The sequence below is a fragment of the Phalacrocorax carbo genome, chromosome 6 (assembly GCF_963921805.1).
Source record: "Phalacrocorax carbo chromosome 6, bPhaCar2.1, whole genome shotgun sequence".
Taxonomy (NCBI): Eukaryota; Metazoa; Chordata; class Aves; order Suliformes; family Phalacrocoracidae; genus Phalacrocorax; species Phalacrocorax carbo.
Window position 1 is genome coordinate 60,502,836 of NC_087518.1, and position 27,881 is coordinate 60,530,716.

A 27,881-nucleotide genomic window follows, 5' to 3' on the forward strand; every position below is an offset into this window, starting at 1 on the left:
TGCAGCCTGGCTTACCTGAGAAGACCTTTCGCAGGTCTTCTCTTTTGTCCAGAGCACAGAGAGGTTTCTGCAGACAAACCCCAGAGAGACTACCTGGCTCTTCGTGCAGTAGCTGTTGCCCTTTGTTTTTTTTTCCTGCTTGCAGTGTTCTTCATGCAGTGCTTGCAGTGCAGCATTAGGCTGCCTTGAGGTCCTGTCCAAAGGAAAATCTTCCTCCAGTAGCTCATATTCTGCAACTGTTCCTTTCCTTTCATTCGCCAGGGATTTTTATTTGTCCTACAGTTTACTCCCCTCTCGCAGTTTGGAGAGGGAACTGCTAGTCTGGATAAAAATACCATAGGGGAAGTCACACACCAGCAAAACCTGCTTTCAGAGGTGTGTTTAACCCCTCATCACAGGGACCTTTGTGCGGTGCTGCCCAGATCACGTGCCAATGTGCAGAAGAAGGTGTGGTCAATACAATACAGTCCTTGTACTTTCCAGTCTTGGGAGTTCAGCCTTAAACTAGGGAAAGAGATGAATTCATAGCTAAAATATTTACATCTGGACTGGCTCCCTCCTAACTAACTCACGGGACAAATCTGGGGAGTGCAGAGTACTGCTGTGCCTCAGGGTACAAATTGCAGCAATAAATTGGTTATGAGTCCACATACAATTATTTGAGGGTTTTATGGCAGAGTACCGTTAGGTATTATACCAAAACACTGTAAAAGTATAACATGTTTTAAAAACACAGTCCCTCTGTTTGCCGTTAGTAGTCAGCACTTGTCTATAGTTGTGCCTCATTAATATTAAAATCATCGTGTTTGTCTTGTAATTTAAGGAGTATTTGTGATAAATTTGACAAATAGTCATTAAAACAGTTTTTAAAAAGGCAAAAGAAATAGTAAAAAAGGCAAAGCATTTGTAATATGAAGGAAAGCTGTTCCAGACATATTTGGTTTGCTTCTATGCTTACAGCTAAACATTTTCTGTATTTATCTAACCGAAAGATATTCTGAGCAATTGAAACACAGATTTATGAGCATTAGTATGTATTGCTAATCTATTACCCAGATTTGTCCAAAGTCAGGTTTACCAGTTTTTTCTAGTCAGTACCTGTTCAAAAAGAAATTATTTGAAAATTAACCCCCTAAATTATTCTATTGTGTTTGTTAAAGTGACAAGATTTCAAAGAGAACTCAGTCAAATAAGACAGCTAGAGAAGGTAGAGCTGCTTGCGCCCTGTGCTGTTTCAACATGCCCTATGCTAGAGGTGAATACTGCAAATCTCTCTAGTATATGGAGAAGAAGCAGTAAAACCAGTTGTGGCAAGGTAATGTAAAAGAAGGTTTTGAGATCTGTAATTATATATGTCCTGCTTCTGATTTCTTTTTAAAAGGACTAAAGCCTTGCAACATTTCTGCGACATAAGCACACCTGAGTGTGCTTTTACAGGGGAGGAAACTAAGGCAAAGAGAAATTTGTAAGGCTTCTTCAAGGCTACCGAGCAAATCAGCATCGGAAATAGAAATTTAATCTCTAATACCGTTCCTGTTTTGTAGTTTAACAAGTAACGCTCCTTCCCCGTTCTAATTATTTTTTGACGTTATGCTAAAAATCCAATACCTGATAAGAGAGTTTTAAAGGAGGAAATAATTACGTATGCTGAAAATAAGCACATAGATCGATGTCAGAACATCTATCATTTTAATGATAATTTTATCTGATTTTACTGAACTACATTTGGCACTTACAAAATAATACTGGGGGGTAAAGCCACAATTTCAATAATGCCTAGTATACCGTTTTTAGTCATTTATTCTACTTTATATTGTAACTTTTACTAAGAGAAGATACTTTCGTTCATGAAATTTGGCAAACTCATGTTGCTGGTTTAAAATATGACTATCTAGTACGTTGAGCTGATACTAAGTAAACTGCTGTTGCAGTTTTTCTTATACAACTAGTATCTTTACCGTGAATGGCAGATTCTTGCACAACTGATTCTGGATTTACTAAGATTCTTGAAAAACACATAAGATAAAGTACAGGTGTTGCAAAATAAGTCTTCATGACATGATTTTAAGATTTTTGTTGAGGAAAGTACATGTATCATGTCAAAATCATTAAATGGCATCATTCTGTGATCTTGCTTAACTTATTAAATAGCCAAGATGTTTGATGGTTTTCTGAATAGATGGCTAAAATTTGGTGCGGTTTACTTCTTTTGTATTTTTGTCTTCTGTATTAAGGGTGTTTTGAAAAGGAGAGACCAAATTCAAGGCGAGCTCGACTCCAAAGTTGATGCTTTAGCCAATAAAAAGACAGAAAAAGATCTGGTGAGTATGTACAGAAAGCTGAAATCTTCCAGGCCTTATTCTAACTGCAAAAGATGATCCCCTGAAGAAAGCGCGTGCTCCGAAGCCACGCTTTGTAACTGGATGGTGTGTCTGTAATTCTCTCACATAATCGGAAAAGGCTTGGTCTTTGTAGCTGTGCGTGCCAGGCGAAGGCAATCAGGAGGAAGATGCAAAACTTCACGAGATAGGCGGCTGGAGCAAAGGAGTGGTAATAGTGGGCAACCACTGTGTTTTGTCAACACAGACTGTACCACGGCTTATTTTTAGCATTTCTGTTTACTTCCACACCGGGAGTTAAAAGAAAGTAAGACTTGCTGCAGTGCTCTTGTAGCTGCTGCTGCATTGGTGTAGGAGAGGGAGAGGAGGTGATTAGAATGAGCAAAGCTGTTCATTAGACTTCTTTAAAATTAAAAGTTCTGGATTCTATTCTTTCAGGTTTCTGTCTTAACTGGTTGGGCCCAGGGACATTTTTTACTTCCAGTACGACACCTGTATTCATTCTGGTGAAGTCAGACCATAACTGGTAGCCCATGGGGGTAGGCACCCCCAAACCCATCAGCGAGGCTCTGCAGGCCCATTAAAAGCAACTTCTGGGATGGGCATTGGCATTTTTTCAGTTTTTGATTGTTTAACTCGCCAGCCTAAATAACAGCCTTTTAGCACAGTGTTAACACAAAGTGTTATAGAGGATAAATGGTATATAAAAATGACTAAATAATAATGACTCTAACTTTTTAGAACATCAAAGGAGAAAGTCCTTGACATTTCAGATACTTTTTATTAAGGTTGTCATAATTAGCTTCCATGTAAAGATGAGCTGTTTAGATAGTTTTTGGCACTTGAAATGCATATTTTTATTTGATTTCTTGTCACTGAGCTGAATAAGAATATCTTATCACTGTCTGATATCTACGATGGCTATGGTGTATTTTGTAACCATTTGCCTCCGCGTACTGCAGTGGGACAGTAAGTAAATACCTCTGGTTTTGTTTTTTCCTGAAGTAAAATTCTGATTACTTATGCCTTATATTGTCCTCTCATTTCACTGCCGTTGTGTTTTCTCTAGTCTCTTTTTGTTTCCCTCCTCCCTCTGCCGCTTCTCCTGTCCTTTGTCCTTTAGTTTACGTATAAAGTTTGAAGCTGTTATAAAATGCGCGGAGGGCGGTACGTTGGAGAAGCCCCCTAGGCTGGGGTTGGGGTAGCAGTGGCAGGTCCTAGTCCTCTGCTGGCCACAGTATTCCCGTGCTGCCGTGTGGGGGAACTGGCAGACCCGCTGCAGGCTCCTGCCGTAGCCTGCCCGTGACCCCAGCACCCCGCGCCACGGGTGCCCCGCGTGCCGGCAGCACCCGTTAGTTGCATTGCGTGTAAAAGCACAGTATACATTAAGAATGATCCTTACGGGTCCCTCCCAACTTGAGATACTCTACGTTTCTATGAGCCTTAAGAATTTATTCCGGCAGAAAGGAGTCATTGCGGAAGTTACTTGCACGTTATTTGTAGTCATATCAACTTCTCCACGTTGCGTCCCTTTTAATCAGTACTTCAAGTTTGTATGGTTTGTTGGCAACCGGCAAAAAGCAGTTGCTTTTGCGCAGAGCGATTCGGCGACGAATTGCGATGCCGTACAGCTCGTTTAGCAGCTAGTCTTATTGCTGCCCAGCGTAGGGAAGGGAACGCTGCCAGGCAGGACGTGGTCTTTTTGGAGTGTGTTTCTGCTGTCATCTGGTGCAGGCCTCAGACAAGGTGCGTGCCCTCTCTTTTCTTGAGCTGTTACGGAAAGAAAGGAATATTTTTCCCCTTAGAATAGCACTAATCATACCACGTTGATGTGATATTGACGATGGTTTACTCCATGAGATGTTTGTACTTGCTTCCACTAAAACTTTGAGATGAGTTTGCACAACCTGGTCTTTCTTCACTGTTTCCAAAACTGCGTTTACAGTTTTGGCAAAAGCCTTTACACAGTGTGATCACCCAGGTGTCCAGATCTTTGCTTTATCTTTCCAACTCCTCTATTTCTTACTCCTTTCAAAAAATCCTGCTTCTGAGAGCCTGATGCTCCTTGCAGTCTCACGAGAGCAGTAAAACAGATGTCTGTTAGTCTAATCTGATCATAAAATCCTGTGTTCTCTAATTGAGTAGCAGCTGTATCCGGAAGACTTTTTCTTCATTAGAAGTTGAAGGCTTTTTCTATTAATGACAGTTTGGCCACAGAGAATGGTGTACTGCTATTTTTACCCATTCAAGTAACTTTTAACTGTTTTCTTAATCAGTTTTTTACTATGTTTTAATTTTTATTATGTGTCGAAATATTCTGCTGACATTTCTAACCTGGCTGGTTTCAGAATAAAAGGTGGTCATAACACAGGCACCGTTATTGGAATCGGTGTCAAACGCTGAGTTTGGCTGTGTTTGCACATTTCTATTCCTACGCAGAACTCATGTAGCTTCTAATGATCTCATAGATGTCAGATTGAACTTGTCAGTGCAATCTAGTAGCCAGAAATTCTGCTGACAATGAGTGGCATGAACTCTAATCTCATTTGAAGTACATTTCCACCATAGATAAGGAATCTCAGACTGTCATTAGAGCTGATAAAAGGCTGTGAGATCTTTAGCATTGGTCACAGCAAACATTAAATGATTTAACAAACAGGAGGTTATACAGCAGGAGAATACAAAACATCCCCAAGGTCAGCGCGGCTGAAATAGGCTGGAATCGCAAATTAAACCTTGCGAGATGTCAGGCTCATTGGCTGGGAAAAGAAGTTTTCTTGAGCTGTGCTTCCACCACTGGGCTTTTAGACGGCTGCTTGTGGCGCTGCTAAAAAGCCAAAACCTTGTCTCTCACTCCGAAATTTAATCTACGAAGAAGGCAGTTGTTCAGGGTATGGAAGGTTTGAAGCCTGTGATTTTGGATGCAGGCTCTGACAGAGATATTTGGGAGGACTTTGGTGTCCTCCTGCTTATCTAGACCTTTCCTACCTGCAGAGCTCTGGCTGTGAAGACGTTGGAGTTTGTGGCTCCATCGCTCCCGTGCTCCATTCTGAAGGCGTACACAGCAACGCTAGCGCATCCTCTGTGGGCTGGGAGGTTTCAACAGTTTTGGTACTGCCACTAGCGCTAACAGTAGTTCTGACAAAAGGTTGGTATAATGTGCTCTGACAGAACCAGATAAGCATTAAATGCTAACTTAAGGATTCTAGTGTTCAGCCTTGAAACTAAGTAGTAAAGCGATGAAATGCTGAATCTATCACGTTCTGAATATATCGTATGTTTTAACTCCAGGCTAAAAAGGGTTAGTATCACCAAGCTGTAGGATTAATTCATGTAGCAGATAGAAATTCATGCTATTTGGCATAGCGAGATAGTGTAAAATGCTGTGTCACTTACCAAGTAATTTGGCTGTTGGGCCAAGTCCCTTTGGCTACAGGTCGCACTGTTCACATCTGGTAGCGCGCCGCCCTGGCAGTGCCTGGCTCCCACCGCCCGGTGCCGTGGGCCGATGCCTGATTAGCACCGTGCTGTCCTCTGGGGATCACTGATGTGAGATTTAATTTATCACTCTAGCTGCCTCAGTGAGATCAATGTAAGAAAATGGATTCAGAATCATATTTAATTTGCAGGATAAATTGTAACAATTTACACCTTGTAAATGAGGAGCACGCTAGGTAGGTGTTTTTGTCGAGACCAAGCCACTCTTCTTTGATTTCTGCTCTCACGGCAGCTGAAGAGGGTGGCATTTGTGTCTCTCTTCAGTGGTGAAAAAGTAGAACTTGAACCTCGCTACCTGAGATGAAGCGTGGCATAATGCTGTCTTTAGACCTTAAGTCCAACCCTTGCCTTGATACAACGCACAGTTTCTTTTGGGCTTTAGAGGGTGATGTTTAAACCTCATATCCAGGCAGGGATGTAGAACAAAGTCTGCCTGTCCACATCGTGTTGTGACTACACTGTGGAAGAACTGCGTAGTTCCTAGAAAAGGCAAGACAAAAACAAACTCTCAAATAAATGCCTTAAAGATACAAAGAACAAGATAAGGGGAAACCGCTGCAGCCAGGACTTCTAAGTTTAATTTCTTTACGTGTGTAGCCTAGCTTATTCCCATATAGGGACTTTTTTCCTGCAAAAGCAGCAAGTAGATTCAACTGCCTTCCCTACTCTAAATCATCTAAAAATATTCACTGTTTTCAGTATTCCGTGTGCATTCATTTTTGGTATTTGAAGGAAGGGCAATTAGCTTAGGTCATGCCCAAGATACTGAATCCAGCTGCCTGTAATTCTTTTAAAGGTAATTTCCCCACATTTAAACTTTGGATTAACCTTTTCCTGTCAAATACAGTGTTGGTAGTTACACTCACCCTTGTCCATAGTTTGATTACTGGTCTGGCTAGATAATTGAACATGGGCTTTTCAGTAAAACACAAATAATGTTTTGCTTTTTGCTCTGGATTAATAACCAGTATTTCATTAATCTAGAAGTGTGGCAAGGAGAATCAGTGTAGAAATCAAGTCTAACTAAAAATGTTTATTCATCTGTGTATCGTGAAACGTGGAGAAAATCTATTCAGATTAAATTTTCGGTTTTACTAGGTAAGGAGTTTTTGGGTACTTTCAGAGCTGAAGGATTCTAGTAGGGGAAATTGAACTGGGATCCGTGGTTTGTGAATTAAGCGTTGGGCTGAGCTTCTGAGACCATTTCGGGCAGTGCTGCTTAATTCGTTTCTGATGGTGGCAGGACTGCGGGCTGTTGCGCTGGACCACTGTCCTCCCTGCATGGTTCAGGCTGGAAAGCCAAGGCTTCCCGCATCCCGCTCTGAATGTTGACACTTCTGCATTCCGCCAATAGCCTAAGCAGTCCCTGGAAATCCTGGAAGTTAATTCTGGAACCCTGAAGTTCATATCAATGGAAGCACCAGCTCTGCAGAGGACCTATCCAACTTTACAGGGGCGTTGTATAAGGGCAAAACAAATTGCCTGCCAGCAGAGTACGAGGAAGAGGAGGAAGGTGTCTGGGGGCTGAGTTGCAATGGAAACAATACGAGGAGATTAACTTTTCCTGCTTGACGTTCCTTATTGGTGGTGTTTCTGCCGGACCTGCCACGCGGTGCAGGCAGTCGCTGTGCTGTCCCAGCAGACGAATTTGCACTGTGGCTGCAGAAGATGTACCTCTTTCCGTGACCGGGTGCCAGCCAGAACCCACACAGCTGATGAGTAAATGACAATAGGTAACAGAATTATTGAGAGGACTAGAAGACTCATTAAAGAGAGGGCCTCTGTCCACTTACTGATTCCCATTAGCTGAGAAGTCACTTCGTGCAGCTACAGTAATTAGAAGAAAATAACGTCTATAGAGTAGCCCTCAAGGTTTTTGATCCTGGATTGCTGTGAAAGAGCTTCTTCTCTGCAGAAGTCCTTAGGTTTTATTTCTTTCTCTGCTTCTGTATTTCTCTTTCTCTCACGTGGTCACACAGAGGTTAGTTCCGCAAGAAAAGATTGCAAGGTGACAGGCAAGAAATCAGAAAGTTTGTGCCTTTGATTTCTGCTGTCTTCTCCCCATTCTGGTTTGTCCTGAGGTTATCAAAGCTTCTGTCAGGGTTTTTTTTTTTCCAGTTTTTCTGGCCAAATCTAATTTGTGTAGTTGATTCTGCTTCAGTAAAGCCTCTGTATTTTCCTTTTTAGATGCATTACTGTCAGGTGCTAGTGGAGAGGTGCCAGAGTCTGTAACTTCTCAGTTAATATAAATACCTTCAGCAACACTTTAATTCTGGTCTAGAATGTCTGTTATTAATGTTTCAGAAATTGTACCCAGTTACTCATTAAGAATAAAATTTAAATTTATCCCTGGGGAATGATTTTCTGTGCTAAGTTAAATACCAACCTTGGTTCTGCAGTTCCGTTCATCTGCACTACTGTCACTTGATTCCAATCACTTTTGAAATAGTGACTTTCTAACCTTTACTAATACTGTTTAATTTTTACTATTCACGTTCAGTTCTCAGAAGAGATAGGGAAACTTGAAGACAAAGTCGAATGTGCCAATAATGCTCTGAAAGCGGATTGGGAAAGGTGGAAGCAAAACATGCGGTGTGACATGAGATCAACGTTCACTAATGTGGCTGAGAATAATCTCCGTTATTACGAAGAGGTAAACCACTTTCTCGTAGCAATGTTAGTTTTTCATTGATTATTTCAGTGGAGAAGTCCGTGGGTTGTCCGTAAAGAGGAATTCTTGCATTTTAGTTCAAACCTGTGTTAATTTCAGAATCGGTTTTTGCGGGAAGGGGGAGGCAGTTATCCTTCATCTGACTCGTTTAGAGCAAAACGTGTTTTATTTGTGCCCAAGTGGTTGATCCTGAGTTCATCAACAACAGAGGGCACTCTTGTTTTACTAACCACAACAATTTGGAACATATTATTCGGTTCAATGTCAGCTGCTATATTTCAGTTTGGAAACCTTGGCTGTAACTGCATGAAGAAGCGCTCTGGAAAGCTCAAACATTGTGTAAATCATCCTGTAGGGGGAAAACATTGAAATGTGATTCCATTTCAGACAGCACATTCAGGAAGTCCTTCTTTTTATTTCTCTGAGGAGTTGTCTTTGTGAAACAATCAGACTTTACTAGGAGAAAGAAGGACAATACAATTTTGAGAAGTCAGTGTGAAAAGCTTATGGCACTTTTTAAAAAAGATATAAATGCTGCAAGTGTATACAATTAATAAATTGAATCTCTTTATAATTGAAACCTGCTACTTCAGAAAGAAAGAAAAGTGGTTGAAAGTAGATTTTTATTTTCACCTCAAATGCCACGGCTAATATTCTTGGTGAGAATTCTCTTTTACAAGAATATATACAATGAAAGAGGAATTGAAAGCATATAATAGAATATGTTAAGCGTTCTGTGAAGTGTCTTTGTGGAGAACACGTTGACTGAAGTGGGCATTTTGGAAATATCCCATGTCTTGAGTTTTTTTAAAGAATTTCTCCTTATTTCGGGATAAAATTTGGAGTACACTAAACCATCTATTAATCATAAATTACTAATTTTCGCAGATACATGCTGACATCTGTAACTTCCAGTCCTGTATTTTGAACTTTCTATGGGTTGCCCGTTAGCCAGGGACAGTGTCCTGATTTTACGAATCATTTTGTTAAAACATAATTGAAAAGACAGAGCTCTTGATCATCAAGTCTAATTAATTAACATACAGTCTGTGAGATGCACGGACATTGACAATCTGTTGTTACATATTAAGATCAAAATATTTTCCTGAAATCAGGCAGCAAGCTTTTGGCATCATCTCACATTTTCTTCAGTTATTGATGATCTCTTGACTTCTGTATCAGCAATACGTATGTTAAAACGATGCTAAATATGTTGGAATATTTTGTTAATGAACGATTAGCTAAATTAAAACACAAAAATAATTTGTTGGTTCTCTTTCCTGTCTAGAAATGCTTTTTGCTGGATTAGAATTTTAATTCAGAAAGCCAAAGCTCGTACGGTACATGAGATTACTGTCATTAAGTCAGAAACTGCAGAAAATGGTTCAGCTATCTCTGTAACTGCCTGTGGGTCTTAAACAGCCTCGGAAATAACTGGACAAATCGGTTTACACTGAGACATTATTCTTTGTTGGCACTTTTCTTGCATATTGAAACCTGCACGGACTGTTTTTGCTGTTGTTTCTTGGCAGATCTGGATTTTAGAAAAAAAACCACCTTCTCTTACTGCAGCAGTTGCAATAATGGAAAACACGGTGCAAACTGTATCACTCCTTGTGTGCAAAGTGAGGGCTTACCAAATTTTTTTCTGTTTTATTAGAAAACCATTATCTTAATCCTGATATTCAAGAGAATTTGATAAAATTAATAATAGATTGGGAGCTTTGATCTAAAATATGCATGTTTATTTGAGACCTGCAGTTAACGCAGATGGTTAATTATTGGAGAAGTGATTACTGTCAGAAGCCGTTCCATGAGCAGCTACGGTTGTGTAATGCACTCCTGAAGCCAGCAGAAGAAGCAGCCCTCGCATCTGCTTCTGCTATGTGGAAGTGAAACTTCAGGAAGAGAATCTGAGAAACCTGAGAGTCAGAATATGATTTTTATGCTTTCAGCAGAAAGCAAAATCCTACTTTAAAGATGACCGTTTGAGTCTCACTCATGAAACTCATGCACAAACACAGTGCCTGGTACAGTGTTCTTCACTTGTTCAGTCATTTCTTGCATCATTAATGTTCTTGCGCATGTCCAGGGTTAAATTACTCGTTCATGCTTTTGATGCACCCCTTACTAAGCCTTTTCTTGTTGAGGTATCCCTCAGCTTACTTCCTGCCTTTTTTTTTTTCCCCAAAGCATGTTCTGTGCATGCTCCCAGGCACCAGGGATGCCGTGGATACGATTCGGTTGCCCAGCTTTTCTGTCCATCTCCTGTGAGGTATCACCTCCTGCTTTCTAACTCCACAGCTTCTCCCCTCCGCAGTTCAACCCCTATTCTTCCTCCCCACGAGCAGTGTCCCCATTCCCTTCGTACGGCAGCGTTTCACTCTGCGCCTCATTACTCCCCCCTCTCGCTGACTTCGTTTCCCAGGCACACAACCTAACCAGGAGCTACTCCTGTTAGTGGCCGTTCTCTGCATCCCTTAAATTTCTGAGAACTATAGAGCAACGCCAGACATCTCATGTTTTCTGGTAGCTTTCACAGCAGAGAATGCAGTCCTTCGAGGCTGCATAAAACTAAAGCCAGTGTGATCAAGTACAACATAGCAATGTGTCAAAGTACGTTAGAATCTCTAAAATGTTATTTCCTCTCTGTCACAATATGGGGAAGGAGTATGACCTTGTATTTGTTTGGCTTTTTCCTTAATTGTAGTTGCCTAAGGATTCTGCTGTCAACTTGTCAAGCATCACTTAGGTAGCATAAAAGAGTATGTCTCCCTTAAGCTGAATTAATGTTTGCATTACCTGCAGCGCTACTTTAAAGCATTACCTGTAATTATATTTCTCTGGATTTACTAATTCAAAGCAAGCAGAGGTATTTCTGTAGCATTCCAGTTTATTGACTATCTACAGTTAATAGAATTGAAATAAAAGTGGTCCTTTGTTTCTACAGCTGTGGAATCACCAATCTATGCAGACCTATGAGAACGAAGGCTTGCCTGTGATAACGTACAAGCTGTGCTACAATACATTTAAATATAAGGTCGTTTAGTAGCCAAGCATTACCATGACCGACCAACCATTTGGTATTCCTGTCGCTGGTCTCAGGAGTTCACAGAGCTCTCTACTCCCTTTACTTCGCTTCTGGAGAAGAGCTGAATGCGTGCTTAAGTCTCTCTGTAGTCCACAACGGCTTAAGGCCAATAACATACTGTGTTAATAATGGCTGTGAGTGCATTGCTAAAATAGGGAGGATTTTCTGAAAAGGTCTTAATTTTTACAAAAATCGGAGCTTTACTCCTACTTCCGAAGTAAATAGCAGTGATTTGTTTGCCTTACAGAGAAAAGTTCTTGAATGAAGTATGTGTTAACATTGTGCCGTTTATTTTATTCCCTTTCCCCACGCCTTAGGCGCGACACTTGGCAGAATTAGCACACCTTAGGCCAGAAGAGGTATCTGCCAAACAGCTGAAATCACAAACTGTCCACAGGGTGGAGCTTACAGCTGAGAAAGCTGATTGTCACCAGGAGCACTGCCTTTACGTTAGGTATAGATATTCTGCACAACTCTAAAGATGCAGCATTACTAAAGCCAAAACCAGATACAAAGTTTTAGTGGGGGTGGGGGCGGTATTATTATTTAGCTACCATGTCCAAAGTGTTCCTGGTACAAATTAGCAAAGCCAAACCAGGCAATGTTGAACTCTGGCTTCAAAGAGCAATTAAAACATTTACTAAATTCTTCCTTTTGTTTTTCTCACGAGTTTGCTATAGTCTCTAGGATATTTACAGCATCAAAGCAAAAGAAACACTTTCATTTTTCTCAGCAAAGAACTTCGTTAACCTATTCTGTTAAGAAAAAAACACCAAAATAAGTGGCTAGATGTTGCAGCACGATCCAAAGACTAGTTAGACTTTAGAAATCTAGCAAATATATCAGAGTTTCATTTTCCACTGCTCATGAGGCACTTTAGTAAATGCAGGAGGATTGGGGTTTTTTTTTTTCATAATGTAGGGTGATACTTAATTAGTTTTGGCATTGAAATAACATGTTCTTTTCTTGTGCATGGATGAGCCTTTTTTTAAAGCATAGCCTCTAGTTTTATTTTTATGTCATACTAATCCTGTTAAACCTTTGCAGCTGAAATCATCTTTGATATAGTGAGATTCTTGTTGGTATTGACTCAGCTTACTCTTTTCCAAAAAGGTAAATAATTTCCTGATTTTCTTAACTATTTCAAGCATAATTTAGTTTATTTCTGTGACCTACATTGTTGTACAGGCATAAACGGATTCAAAAGATTCATTAGGGCAAAGCAATACTCCTTCCCCATTAGAACGACTTCCCTCTAACTCCAAAGCCCGTATGTACCTCTTCATCTAGTGTAGGCTGTAGAGAAGTAGATGAGATCTGTTGTTTGCCCTGGAGGCCTCGGTAGTCGTGTGTTTGACTAGTCATTGGGTTGCGTAGCAAGACGTTAGCTGCTCATGCATGTTGAGCACAGCCTACCTTAGCAGTGCCTGGGAATTCAGCTAACAACCTTCATGTGATTTTCAAAAGCTCCCACATGGCTGAGCCAGTTTGTCTCTGTGCGTGTTGCTTCAAAGCCAGGATCCATCTTTGAACCCGCATTCACTTCAGCCATAAAAATTTCTTCTAAATACTTCCAGGAAGACTTTTTTTTCAAGAGTGGGAATGACTATTTCTATGCCCTCTGGTTTTTGTCTCCTTGCACCCAGAAACTAGGAGAGTATTTTTTGTCTCGGCCACACACAAGACTTCATTTTCAGGTTCTACTCCAGAAAATGCCATCAGAAATGATATTTTTAAGGTATCAACCACGGAAAACAGGGAACTGGAACAGAAACACACACGGCGTGTGGCACGCTGCTCCTGCTCTCATCCCTACTACACGTTCTATTTGTGTATCTCCTTTTTCGCTAGATATGCAGTTGTACAATATGGAAACCTTTCCGCTGTTGTTTCTAAAAATGATGTTGCAGAAGAGATGTGTGACCTGCAGTAGTAATCAGAATATTTTAGGCAGAGTAGCCTTATTTAAGCTCTTGCTATTTAATTTTGTGTATTTAGGCTTTTTTATGTCTTCCGCCAGGCTTTTACCAAGTAATTGGATTATGAATTTCAGTCCTTTGCACGCACATTTAATTTCCTGGGTTTGGTTTTTCTATTTTTTTTCCTCTTTCTGCCTCCTTTGTGAAAGCTGGCTGATCCCCTATTTAGATCTCCGTTTTCAGCCTCCCAGGAGAATGAATTAAAATCATTCTCTAATAACATTGAAGTATACCTCGCTAACGAAATGTCGTTTATGCAGTTCACGCTTCACAATATAAAAAGCTTGTGCCTAAGGCACAGAGACCTAGTTTTGTTTTGGTAGGGTTAATTATAAAACTTGTCAGCTGTAGCGGCAGTGTGATGTCTGACAGTGAAATGAGCCACCATTGCTCGTACGTTTTGGGAAACGTTTTAGTTATATAAATGCGGATAAATTAAAAACTGAATCACTTGGGTAACTGAAAAAAAAAATGCATCTTTGTCTGGAAAAGCTTCAGTAGATCGTATCTATCTGGTTAAGCAACATGTTGCGAATGCATTTTAACACGTGCAGCTTGGCTCAGAGTTGCAAAGATAACGGAAAGCCATTTTTACGGTCCAGCCAGTGCCAATATATGTATTTTAATTCGCATTACTGAAATTACAAAACATGGAGTTACAGAGTATAAATAAATTTAACTGTCGTTCAGGAAAAAAAAGGTCAGTCATTGCCAGCAAAAGACTCTTCAAGAAGCCGCGATCATTTCTTGTCCCAGACCTAGAAAAAGCCTCGGGAAACAGACGTGCCTTGCAGCTTTCCGGGACGGCCATCGAGGCTGGGCTCTAGCAAACCCAAATCTGAGCCCGAGCGCCACAGCGAAGGCACGTCGCTGGCAGCTGCCTCATTGCCAGTCTAAAACCAAGATGCCGCCTTCCAACGCAAGCATCTCAGATAGACTAAGCTGAACTAGGGGAGAATCTAATAAGCCAACCTTAAAGGCTTTATACAAAAGGTCAAAAAGACCTTTTAAGCCAGAAATCAGTTTGCAACACTTGCAGATCACTGTTCATGGTAGCACTGTTTCACCGCTTCTCCAATTTTATATTTACCATTTATATTTACCATTTCAAACTAACATTTCTCCAAAAAGCAGCTTTCCACATGAATCTTGTCCCGTTATTCCTCTCTTTTCACAGTAATTCCAACCTTAGATGTGCTCTGAACCGCAGCGTAATGTGGTATGCAAAAGCAGCAGAGGTTAGTTGGGGGTTTTGTCAGCAGGATCAGAAAAGAACGCCCTGGGGGAGTAGATTCATGGCAGCCATAGTCTAGGGGACAATATATGAAGGATGGGAACGGTCTCTAACATGCCTGATAACAACCAAAAATCTATGCAGAAATTAGCTCCCGCATACGTTTTTCCTCGTGATCTCTTAGGTCAGTTAGCTGTTTTAAGTTCTCACATTATCTTCAACCACTTAGAAGACCCACGGCTTCTACTTTTTTGTCTTCAGAGACATAATCGCTGCTGACTTTTGTTTGCTTTTTCGTGTTACTTTCGTCACCCGTAATTTTATGGCTATCCCTGGTTCCGTGCCCTTGTGTCATCATGGATTGCCCCAACTCCGGTCATCCTGTGCGTCGTCTTCGTTTTGCCTTTCAAGCTTATACTTTACCATTATTTGTGACTATCAGATCCTGCCACTCATCTGCTTGCACATAGATATGCAATAATACCAGGACCTGGGATCTTTAATGTAATATGATTAAATCTACATATTTAATGGCAGATTTTTCACGCCATTCACTAGAAATGCCTCATAAGACAGAGTTAGGTGGCTGTAAGTTCAAGCAGCAGGAATGCCAGCGGGTTCTCCATGTTTCCTAAGCAATGCCGGATGGATGCTAGATAATTCACCGTCGCTGGGCACAGCAAAGTTCTGTGGCTTGAATAGCTTGTGGCAAAAGTTTTCACTTAGGAAATGATACCGTTTGCTGATTTAATTTAAATTCAGATTAACAGAGTATGCTGTCCAGGTTTTAATAAAAGAAGATATTTCTTGGGAGATTCCAGCATATTTGTTGTGAATATTTCAGATTCTTCATGAAAAAAATCTGTGTACAGTAAGTAGTAAATAAGCTGCGTTGTCAAGAGCGATAGGTATGAGGGTATAAGTCAAAATTTTAGTAGAACAGTTCCATTTCAACGTGGGTTTTTTTTTTTCAATAGCATCAAAACAATAAAATTATTGCATTAATTTTCCTGCCCTGTTCTAAAAGCCTGGGACGTTGAGTAACAAGGATCGGCACACCACGGGTTGCCTGGCGATAGCCTTGCCATGACTCTCACCACTAATCTCTGATTTATACTGGTTTGCCAAGCTGCCAGCGCTCATTTAAGCCAAATCGAACCAAAGTAATTTGGGGATTTTTTTTTCATTTTACTACCTACAGTCTTGGTGCTTCAAATCAAAAAATGAGTTTGTACAATTAGAAATACATTTTTCCATGAGGAGACAAATGCCACTTGTTGTAAGGGGGACAGTTTTCCCACCTCCCCTCCCCGCCCCTGCCTTTCTGGTCCCATTTCTTTCCCATTACTCAGGGGAAACACGAATTCTCCATGCGTTTAGAAAAAAAACTGTTTTAACTCGGAAAGAAAACTGAGTATACAGTAGGGATCCGCAGAGACTGCAAGGGAACTGTGCCTGACAGTGCGCTTTCTATTCGGAAGAGATCTTTGCCTGTAACTAAAGGGAGAGATTAAAGAAGAGCGTAATTAATGTTAGCATCTTCCATGCTAACACGTACAGTTACGCTGCTCACACTGTCGCGTGCCATTATGTAAAAGTGACCTTTACGGCTCACGCAGCGTGGTGGCTAACATTTTGCATGTCACTGAGCTGCCTAGGAAACCGCATTTTGCTCTTACCATAGTCCCACAAAAGCAGCTTGTGACAATGTGTAAGTATTCTGCTATTTTTTTTTTCTTATTTCATTTTTTTTTTTCCCCTTGGCTATAGTTTTACAGAAATCTATCTGCTATATTCATATGTACCTGTGGTTTGTTGTTTTTTTTTTTTCAAGTGCCTTGCTACATGGGAGTCCTTCCTAGCATCTCAAAGAGTGGATCTTCATGTGGAAGAAGATTCTGAAGATAGGCCTTGAGCAATCTCTCTGCTCCATCTCTGCCTTTTCCATGCAGTTTCTCCCAACCAAAGTGCTTTATACGAGATCAGATACATTATTAAATTTAACTGTTAAAAATCAGTGAAATGCAGGAAACCAGCTTATTGAAAACTCAGGTATTCTAATCCTGAAATACATTTTGGCACATGCTATATATTGCTTTATATTGCTTAGCTGTGATTTTACATATTTTTATGCAAGTGTTTGCATACAATTGTATTCATAAATATAGCCTAATTTGGATATAAAGTATTTTAAATATGTAAAAATAGCTCAATTTTAATAAAAAGTTTAATAAGGAAAGCCTGTCTTCATTCTATATCCCAGCCTTTGATAAGTATTTTGGTATTGTAGCATGCTTGTTATATTCTCTTTGTTGAGTAATTTCCTGTACTTGTAAAATTGCCTAGCGTAGTCTGTAAGGAGCTCTTTAAGATTATTTTAATAGACCGTGCTAGTCACCTGGTGGCAACGTGGTACGGAAAGACGCTGAACATGTTCTGTGAGGTTAATGCTGCTTTGAAGTACTGTTAAATCAGTTTTCACTTTGCAGTATTTACACGTCTATTAAACATTTTCAATTTGGCGTTTTTTTTAAAGGATAAAGAAAAAACTGACAGTTCATGAAACAGACTGTTTCTACAATGATGCAATGTCAGTCGCAGCCCTGATCCTGCCAATCAAAAAGCTTGCAGGACCGAGCCTTTCACGCCCGTGGCTGACCCTCCTGTAATGCTTCGCTTCCTCCCTCTTCGGGTAGCCAGTGTGGATGAGAAAGGGATAAGAAAGGAGAAGAGAGTTTTGCATTAAAGTGATGAGCTGATTTGCCCATGCAATATGCATTAAAGTGATCCAGTCATTGAATTATTCCACCCAAAAGGTCTGTCAGTCTGCATGTGTAATTCCTGCAGGTGTCCTCCCTGGCAGTTAGGGTCTGAGCAAGCCCAGGTCTGAAATATGGAAAGAATCACAGAATCCCAGAACGGTTTGGGTTGGGAGGGACCTTTAGAGCCCATCCAGCCCAACCCCCTGCAGCGAGCAGGGACATCTTCAACCCGAGCAGGTCGCTCAGAGCCCCGTCCAGCCTGGCCTTGGATGTTTCCAGGGATGGGGCATCGACCACCTCTCGGGGCAACCTGGGCCGGGGTTTCACTGCCCTCATTGTAAATTTTTTTCCTTATACACAGTCTAAATCTCCCCTCCTTTAGTTTAAAGCCATCACCCCTTGTCCTGTCACAACAGGCCTTACTAAAGAGGTTGCCCCCATCCTTCCTACAGTCCCCCTTTAAGCACTGGGAGGCCACAATAAGGTCTCCCCGCAGCCTTCTCATCTCCAGGCTGAACAACCCCAACAAGTGAGACCTGGAATACCAGCACGGCCTTTCGGCAATGCAAGGAAGCCTGCTCTCATGCTGCCCCTATGAAGTATTAATCAACGGTCAGCTTTTTCTCTTTTTCGCTTCCCAGCGATAAAACAGCAGTTCAGATGCTTCTGAAATACTGCCGGAAGCATGCCCCTCTCCCACCTTGGGCAATTAACGGACGAGAGGCGAGTCCCTGGTCGGAGGACGGCGGTGCGGTGCCGAAGGGCTGTGCCGCGCCGTGTCCCGTCCAGCAGCGCTGGCGGCGGATGCGCGCAGGAGGCAGGGAAGACCACTGTGGCTGGACGATGCTGCTCTTCCGTTGTAGCCTTCCCGCTGATTCTCGGTTTTAACATCAGAGCTGCTAGCAATGTGCTTAACAGCCCTTAACGCCGTTCCCTGGGCTTAATTTTATTTTTTTCTGCCTAAACTTTTAGTATTTACCATGCCGAATATCAATGGCTTCCACAACTTAATTTGCAGGGAGAAATCAACTCATTTTGCGACTGCCTAAACCAGCTACCCAGTAATTTCAGGTAATGCCCGCTGCCTCTTAAATCATGAGATGAGATGGACAGTTGTTTCCTGTTTGTCTTTCCTGTGCCACTCAAGAATTTACAACCTCTAGTGTGTCTTCCAAGTGCTCCTGCTTTTCCCAGAGGTAAAGCTGTCATTTAATATCGTCTTGTACAAAAGGCATTTCACATTTGTGCTCATTGTTATTGCTTTTCTCTATATTTTCTAGTGCTGCTGCAACCGGTGTTCAAAACACAGGCACACCAGAAATGTGCACGTTGTCATAATTACGCTTTGATTTTTTTTCATCATTCTTTCGTACTAAGTCCTAATTTAGTCTTTAAAATACCACTGAACGCTGAGCTGCCATTCCATAGAACTGCCCACTAACATTAAGAGCTATTCTGAAGGTTACTAAATAATTTAATTTCTATCGCTGTGTGTATATATCAGAAAATTGGCTTTTACCCAGTGGCGCATTAATTTGCTTTTATTAATACTCAATTTTCCCTGCTGTTTTCGGCTCCTAATCTCTCGGTAGTGTACAGTCCTATAAACAGGATTCCAGCAAGACAGGCAGCAGTAACACTCTAAATACTAGACAAGCGAAAGTTCAAGAAATTGAGCTAGAACAGGCTTACCTGGAAGGCTGTGAATATTTAAGTGTAACCAAAAATGAAATCCCGTGCCTCTAATGTAGCCTCCTCTAAGAAAACGGAGCGCCTGGATGGGGAGCGCCGGTGTGCGTTGCATCGCTGTCACCTGGGCGTTCTGCCGGAGCAGAAAGCTGCTCTCTGAGGCGCTGGGAAGGCAGACGCACCATCGGGGATTTTGCATCCTTGGTAAAAATGTGGGCTGTGGTTCATTATGTTCATGAGCTGTTTTTAATTTCTTGTCCTCTTTAGCTAGGCCATAACATATGGGGGGAAAGACTTTAGTAATCAGTTATATAAAGGTTTTCTTGTGACCATGTTAATTTTCCGATTTTCTAGTAGCATTATCACGCCAAACCGAGGCCCATCGTTAAGTACAGTCAAACATCGTCCTTTTTGCTTTGTGCAACAACACTTCTGAAACTCATAATTTTAGAAAAATCTATTGTGTATTTAGACCTATTTCCAAAGATTTTTTCTTTTATGGAGTCTCACCTTCCTTAAACTGATGCTTGGAGAGTTCTTACACTACTCGATTACTCAAAATCAACCTGCCTATTCTTACTGGATTTTCTTTCTGCTGTTTTCACATAGCTTTGTCCAGCTTGTTAGAGCCCAACCACTTTAAATAATTCCTGAAGTGCCAGAGGTCTGACTAGGAATTCAACTTTCAGCTGCTTACAGCTAAGAGCGTCTGTCTGGAGGCCTCGACTTCCTTCTGCGGATTTGCTGACTGAAATTAATGAAACACTTAAAAGGCAAACCTGATCTTCAAGAAAAGAAACCAGCGTAAAAATGGTGCGATGTTTTAGTGTGTCTGCCTGCAGAGAGCATGAAACAACAGCTGTGAGCGGCAGAAAGTTTCCCATCCAGCTCTGTGTGGTTTTTGTTCTAAACTTCAGGTGAGAGCACTTTAAAGACATCAGTGTTTTATTGTAAAATAGAAAATTCAAACGGCAGCTGCAGTTTCCTAGGTAGATAATCACCACCTGTAGAATACAGAACCGGCACAGCTCATCAGCTTCCTCGGGCAGCCAGAGACAATGTGACCCAGGGTGTTTTCTTGGCCTGGCAAGTCCGTTTTCACAGCGTCGCCCTTCCTGCCCAGCGCCAGAGATGGGACCACTGGCAGGCAGTCGTGACTTACCCATCAAATGCTTTCAAAGTGCCTGTTAGAGCATTCTGACTTTACGTACGGGTACCTGGGAAGCACAAGTCAAATAAATATTGAAAAGAAGGAAAAGAGGCCTCCTTTTGCTCAGAGTTCAGGGTGCAAACCCCAGCTCCTGGCTACCCGCAGCCGACTTCCTCAGAGAGATGCAGGATTGCAGTTTGCAGGGCTGCAAGGTTTAGTCATTGTGGTCTGTGTCTTGCCCATAAAGAGGAAACAATTCCAAGACAGAAGAAGAAGTCAGTTGTTGAGAACATGCTGCCTCTTTATAAGTTACTGGTTCATACGTAGGGCCTGTAAACAATGCGCTTCTCTCACATTAGACTGAAACCACGTAGGAAGACAAGAACAAAACCTGTCAGCAGTGCCAATTGCTGGTAATAAAGGTAAAACAGAGCTGGCTTGTATGGGTAAGACATCAGTGGCTCTCAGCACTGAATGATTTTAAATGGTTGCCTGGTGCACGCTCCATCGACTGGCAAGCTGCAAGTCATCTGTGGCAAGATGCATGTCCAGAGAAAAAGGAAATAAAAATGGGCATATAAAAAGAGCTGCTGGCCCCTGCTGCTGCCAGTTTGCACCCAAAGTAGTGACTTTTCAAAAAGATTTCAAGTTTACATATCGAAATGCTTTCATTTGTCTGACAGCCATGGGCAGGATTTCACCAATAGCATCACTAAAATAAGGATAATGCTGGTATTAGAATGGATGAGGGCAGAGGTGTCTGTAATCGGCTCCTCTGATATGTTTTACGCTTACTCAAAGAAAATGGCTAAATAAACCTTTTCTGACAAATGGAGGAGCTCCTGCCTGGCCGCTGGTGGGTCTGACACAAGTGGCTACGGGATCAAATTGTACAGCCTTAGCAGAAAGCACCTGGGCAGCAAAAACGTTCATAAAGCTCTGCACAGCTTTGCCGCTTTAGTGCGTGACCCAGTTACGACCTGTTGATGGGCTTCCTGTTGCCTTGACTCCAGCCCCGCCATCATCACGGGGAGAGAAAAGCCTTATCTATGCAATCCCACAGAGGCTGCTTATTGAATACAGCCTGATTAAAAGAAATGTTGGCCATCAAACCGAACCTCAAACTCCTTCCAGAAACCTACTGCATTGCTTTTCCAAGCTGCACCGATGTTTGGGTGCAGCCCCACCGCTGGCAGTGGCTCAGCCTTGCTGGGAGGAACAGACAGCTCATCCGGCCCTGAAAGGGACAGCACAAACTTCCGCTGGCTTTGGGAGGTTCTGGGGACCTGAAAAGTGATGGTACGGCCTGTTTTAGGTACGATACACAATTAAAGAAATGCAGAACTGTAAAAGGATAGCCTCATTTAAAATATGATTGGAAAAAGGATCAAAAACCATTGTATTAGTTTTCCTACAGGCAAAAAGCCCTACTTTGAGGTTTAAAATTTTTGATCTAGACAGTGACATGACACTGAGTTTTCAGCAGGAATAAGTCCTTTGAGAATTGTATTGCTTAGAAGGTTATTTAAGGAATAAGCATTATTATGTCTGCATTAATAATTAACCCAGAGTTGCCAGCAAGCCATTAACTGTCAAAGCCAAACTAAGGAAATTCCTTGGAATCAAGGCAACGTTGATTACACAGTGTGGGGAAGATTCACTGTTCTTTAAGTGGTTGTTATAGCACTATGTCAGCTTAAGGAGCAACTGAATTGCCTTTTTGGGTGAGCTGCTTTAATCAAAAAATAAGTGGTTGCAATGTTGTATCGTGATTTTTTAATTTTATTTTTTTTTTAACGAAAGTAGATCATCTCACCAGGCTCTTCTGCAAATGAAAAGAAATAAGATGTTTATGTTTTCAATTTGTTCTCTGGAATTGCATTCATTTAAATAACAAACAAAGCTTTCAACAGGAGGTAAAAAATAGTATGTCAAATGAGAGCTGAGCAAGGCGCTCCATGCGTGCACGACTATGACCCCGCTCCGTACGTCTAACTGGAGAACTGGTGGTTCACGTGGGCGCTGCGTTATTTGGCTCTTGGGTTACACGGCAAAGCCAGAGTTGCCCTGACCATCTGCAGCTCCTGCCCAGGAGCCCCTAAGCCTTGCCTGGGCCCCACGAAGCCGGCACGGAGCCCTGAGGGCCGGCAGGGACTCCCTACATGAGGAGCAGCTCGCTGAAGCTTCAGAATCACTAATGCTTTTTCATCTCCTTTTACTGCTTGATACTTCAATATACACCGTTTCTATAAAATAAAAGCAAAAGAGGGAAGTTCATGAGGGTCCCTTCGAACCTAGGAAGTATTCTGTGAGTCTGTGAAAGTGAAAATCGAGAGTAAGTCTATGAAGAGAAAAACTATCGCAGGAATTTAATACATCCTCCCCTATTTTTGTCCACCAGCAATTCCTTTTGCAATAAACAAAATAAAAGCCTGGCAGACACCCTGCTGACATAAAAGCGAGGCTAACGCAAGGTTAGCGAAAGCTTTGTAATCGGGTTTGAGCGAAAAGAGCTAAGCGAGAGTAGGTCTTGGGAGACTATGTGTTCGTTCACTGACAGGACAGTACAAATTTCATAGGGAAATTAATTGTGACAGCTTAACGTAGGGAAGTAAATTGTTCAATATTTATTGGTGCCCTCCAGCATGATGCTTTATTCCTGCGATTGCACATATTTTCTTACCGTCCTATTGTGAGGAAAGAAAAATAATGGAGAAATATAAAAGGGTGGGCGCAAAAGCAGAAAAAGCAACTGATATATAATCTTCCGTGATTATGATTGTGCACTATGGCATGCAACTGTTACAAGCCTTTAAGAAAATTATACAAACACAGTTGTGCCTCATTTTGTCACATATGGGTACAGAAAATGAAGAAAAACACTTCTACTGCAGACTAAACCTAGAACTTTTTTTTTTAATATTAGCCTTTTCTTCATTTCTGAGTTTTCACTGAAGAGGCGAGACTCTAGGTACAGCCCAGCATCAGCCCTATCCAGATTACCCCATACAGAAAGGCAGGACAAGAAGGGCCTTGAGGGGCCGGAGCGTGTCCAGAGAAGGGCAGCGGGGCTGGGGCAGGGTCTGGAGCACAAGTGTGCTGGGGGGCGGCTGGGGGGGCTGGGGGGGTTTAGCCTGGAGAAGGGGGGGCTGAGGGGAGCCCTTCTCGCTCTCTGCAGCTGCCTGAGAGGGGCTGGAGTGAGGGGGGGTCGGTCTCTGCTCCCAAGTCACCAGGGACAGGACGAGAGGGAACGGCCTCAAGCTGCGTCAGGGGAGGTTTAGGTTGGGTGTGAGGGAAAATGTCTTCATTGCAAGAGCGGTCAGGCCCTGGCACAGGCTGCCCAGAGAGGTGGGGGAGTCACCGTCCCTGGGGGTGTTCAAAAACCATGTAGATGTGACACTTCAGGGCACGGTTTAGGAGGCCTGGGGGTGTTGGGTTGGCAGTTGGACTTGATGATCCTAGAGGTCTTTCCCAACCTTAATGACTCTCTGATTCTATACTGGGTCAAACCGGCAAGTCTTAGCCAGCTTCTTTTAACTGAGGTGAAAAAAGCCTGCCCTTTCTGGCTAAAATGCAGATACCAATAGAAGCCATTCCCTGGGGGTTTTTTGTAGCTTGTTTTGTGGTTTGTTTTTTTTTTCCCCATAAGAGCTGCAAAGCCGCTTCCGACAGGTCCCACACCGGTTCATGCTTACCCGCTGAGCACCTTACCCAGGTTTAATACCGGCTCTAACAGCCACATTAGGCCAGGGCACACAGCCCCCGACGGAGGAGCTGGCAAAGAGCAGGGGCACAGGGCTGGGAGCCAGCCAGGCGCTGGGAAAGGTAACCCCGGCGCGCTTAGCCCCAGCGCCAGGGCTGAGAGAGGCCGAGGAGCAAAAGGAGCTGCTGCACTTTGTCTCGTTACTCAGAAGAGATGCTGGGAGCGGTGCAAAGATAACTGTCATCTGTCACTTGGACTGCAGTCTGTACACAGATTTCAGAATATAGAAGGCCAAAAAATAGTACGGAAGGAAAAAAATGCCTTGGATACAATGAGAAGGATATTTGCTTTTATGATTTAAATTATATTTAGCTTAGTTTTTAATCCTTAACGCGAAATGTTCCCGTTCGTGCTTTATACGGCTTGCTACATACACCAAACGTGTGCTGCGTCTCAAGTTTGTGAGGGTTGCTATGGGAGTTCTGGCCTCACTGCTCAGAAAGTCGTCGTCTGCAACTTGATGAAGCCGATCAACATTATTGCTTTATGTGTCCGCGTGCCCTCAGAAGCATTTGTCTTATGGATGACCTTTAAGGAAAACAATATTAATTCATATCTGCTTTTTAATACGTCATCTCATTCATCAAAAGTATTTATTCAAAACAAATAATCTGCGAGGCTGTGACGATTTTCCTTGGGCGTCCCTCTCCAGTAACACCGATCCAGACGTTCGGGTGCCCCAAGTCGTTATTCCTTATGTCGTTATACAGCAAGGGTGTCGGCGCACGTGCGCAACGCCACGGCAGGGCGCGCGCCGCGTCACGAGGCACGGCCGCGTGCCCGCGGGGCTGGCGGCTGCCACTCGGCTCGCTCAGCTGCCCGCAGAGCTGCTCAGTGCAAGGAGCTGGGCTTTGCAGTGTTAATCCCAGTTTTCCAAAAAAGTGAGATCAGTTCAGAGCAGGAGTGAGGTCCCTGAAGAACTCTAACCATGCAAATGTATTTATACGGTGCCTCTTGTCTTTTGCTCTGTTCGTTCATTGTGGGATACGTGAATATTCCCGACGCGAGTGCCGACACCGTTACGCTGTGATCCAGCATCCACAGAAATGAATGAAAAGACCAAAGACTCTGTTCAGCCAAAGACTCTGTTTCAGACCAAAGACTCTAATACGAAGTCTCCCAATTAAGTAACATTCAAGTTATTACTAGTATTTTGGGAAAAATGTGCTAATTAAAAAGGAAATGGAGCAGAAAAACGTAATCAGCATCTTGACTTTACTCTTACATTTTGGTAGTGACCACGGTGTTTCTGCCCCTTGGTTCTAGAAGGCTGGGGGGCGACGGGCTTCGTTTGGGGGAGCATTTTCCATTGTCTCATCTGAAGTATCTCAGCTGTTCTCCAGCAGCAGCAGCGTGTGTTTAGAAGGGAAGCAATAAAGCCTTAATTATAGGGCAGTGTAACAGCTACAAATGCATATTCTACTGCTACATGTTCTTCAGAAGGATGTAATCAATTCACACTGCTTTTGAATGATGTTTCATATTGTGATCTCGTAAACAGATCTTAAAATAGCCAGTTTATAAAGAAAGCTAAATCTCTATGATTAGGAGAGCTTTTCTTTCTTCCAAATTAACCCTAAAAGAAAAGTGGGAGGATGGAGGTACGGCAGCTTTGATTTTGAACCCCCTACTGAAGTAAAAGGATGCTAATAATTTGAAAGTTGCTTTTGTTTTGGGTTTTTGTTTTGTTCTGTTTTGTTTTGTTTTTAAGAAAAACGTACAGCCATTAAACAACATACACACAATAAATGTGGTGTGTCAGAGATGAACCAAAATGGTGTTTCTGTAATGCCAAATCACCAGGAATTAGTTCAGATAGTGAACAGCGACACATTGTTTTGCATTTCAGTAAGAAAACAGAGTTGACAGACTTCAGCATTTTCAGAGCTTGTTTTGCACCGTATCATTTAGCAGCGGCTTCTGCTCCACACTGTGCTGGTGAGGTCCTGTTGAAAGCTCAAATCTCTTGTGAATTGAATTGTAATCTTGGGTTTTAAACATGCCACCGACTGAGGTTGATAATGTACCATCCAGGGGAAAAAACTAACGTTTCATTACAGCAGATTTTGAGAACAGCTGCAAAGCCCTCACCATGGAGATGGGACTATAGTGTATCCGGAGCATATGTCATCCTTTGGGGTTAACTTTGAAGATGCTGGGATTAATGGATAAAGCTCCATTCCAGTCCTATAGCCTTGAACCATGGCGTCGTAAGAAAGAAGAGCCTAATATGTGTGCAAGGTCATTAACGTTGCTTAGTGAAAAAGCAAATTTTAGCGGCTCCTGCGGCTGAGTGAAGGCCAAGGGCGTTACACCAGCCCTCTGCTCGGCCCTTTGGCAGCGGCATGGCCACCGGACACGGGCTGACCGAGGAACGGCTCTACCCACAAGCCAAAGCGGCACAAAGATGCCACTGAACCAGCTTTTGGTTGCTGAGGCGTAGCTCGGTTTTTGGACTGCAGTCCCGCTCTCCGTTGCCACCAAAACTGAGCACGGCTCTCAAAAAGCTTAGAGTTTCCATATTTGCTGTGTATGAGCATCATTTTGGGTAGCAAGCGCTTCCCATCGGGGTCTCTCCCAGGTCGCAAACCCTCGAGTGAGGCTCCCTGTCTGCCTTATTTATAATTTCTTTGCAAGGGCATGGTCATAAGTATGTTAATGACCAGAGAAAAGAAGGTACGTCTATTTGGGGAATAGTATGTCTTTTTATGGTACAAATTATAACTGTCAAGTGAATAGAGCCAAAAGTATTAGAATAAACGCGAAGTTGCTTTTGCCTCATCTCTTGCAGTTGCGTAGGACACAGTGATAGCCCACCCTGTGGCCGAGGGCAAGGAAAGCTGCTCGCTTTTCTGTCTTCAGCAAAACACACCTAGGAGGAAGGAGAAAGGCTGGCGAGTCTCTTGGCCTTTTCCGTTTCTTAAGTTTTATCGTGTACTTCCGCAGCATATGGGTATAACTAATTACATTTTCTGAGCAGATGTGCAAAAGATGGATTGATATGCCAAGGCTGGTAGATGTCCAATGAGGAGGAGACGGGTGTGCCCATGACAGAAATTGTAAATGAGACATTTACGGAAGTGACGAACGTAAAACATGTCATTTTAGTGTGTTATTCCTGAGGTTAAAAGAAGCCCAAGCCTATTGTCCATTGGGAAAGAAAATGTGTAGCGTATCTCCGTTTCCACTTCTAGAAAGATCAGTTTTTTCAAAATCTGTTTGGAATATGTTGGGGTTTTTAAACTTGTTTCCTCTCTTCTCTCCCATTTTATACTTACTGTTGAAAAGGAAAGTAAAGAGGAAGGGATTTGGAAGGAAAAAAAAAATGCTAACTCCCTCTCTCACACAAAAATAAGATTTAAAAAAAAATCAAGTTTTCACATGTTAAAACGAAGAGCCAAGCTGATAAAACCAGTGAGAAGCTGCACACGCGCCACCTGAGCGAAGCAGCAAATGAGGAATTAATGACGTTGCTACGTGATGCGGTGGGTCGGCGCAGATTTGACGGACCGCTCGGACGCGCGTCATGGCACAGCAGCCAGTGCTGCTCAGTGGCAACAGAAGCCTTTTGGTTCTGCCCTTAAACATATACAGTCCTATTGTCCTAACTCAGCATTAAGCTGGTGAGAATAGTCACTCTGCAAAATAAAAGTAACACCTTATTTGAGGTTCAAAATGGTGTTTTTCTCCAAATGTTACGGCCCT

General features: G+C 42.4%; 2 protein-coding genes across 2 annotated transcripts in view; one reads left to right on the plus strand and one right to left on the minus strand.

Annotated features, from left to right (window-relative positions):
- SNX7 (sorting nexin 7) overlaps positions 1-17,051 on the plus strand; it is a 30,354-nt gene extending 13,303 nt beyond the window's left edge. Inside the window, exons 7-9 of the mRNA XM_064455577.1 lie at positions 2,235-2,321; positions 8,338-8,490; positions 16,647-17,051. Coding sequence (XP_064311647.1) covers positions 2,235-2,321; positions 8,338-8,490; positions 16,647-16,727 — 321 coding nt within the window. The 3' untranslated portion in view covers positions 16,728-17,051. The remainder of the gene's footprint in view (positions 1-2,234; positions 2,322-8,337; positions 8,491-16,646) is intronic.
- The window catches only part of PLPPR5 (phospholipid phosphatase related 5), a 283,981-nt gene continuing 258,418 nt past the window's right edge, over positions 2,319-27,881 (minus strand). Inside the window, exons 19-20 of the mRNA XM_064455578.1 lie at positions 11,582-11,649; positions 2,319-6,317 (exon numbers count right to left, since the gene is read on the minus strand). Coding sequence (XP_064311648.1) covers positions 6,230-6,317; positions 11,582-11,649 — 156 coding nt within the window. The 3' untranslated portion in view covers positions 2,319-6,229. The remainder of the gene's footprint in view (positions 6,318-11,581; positions 11,650-27,881) is intronic.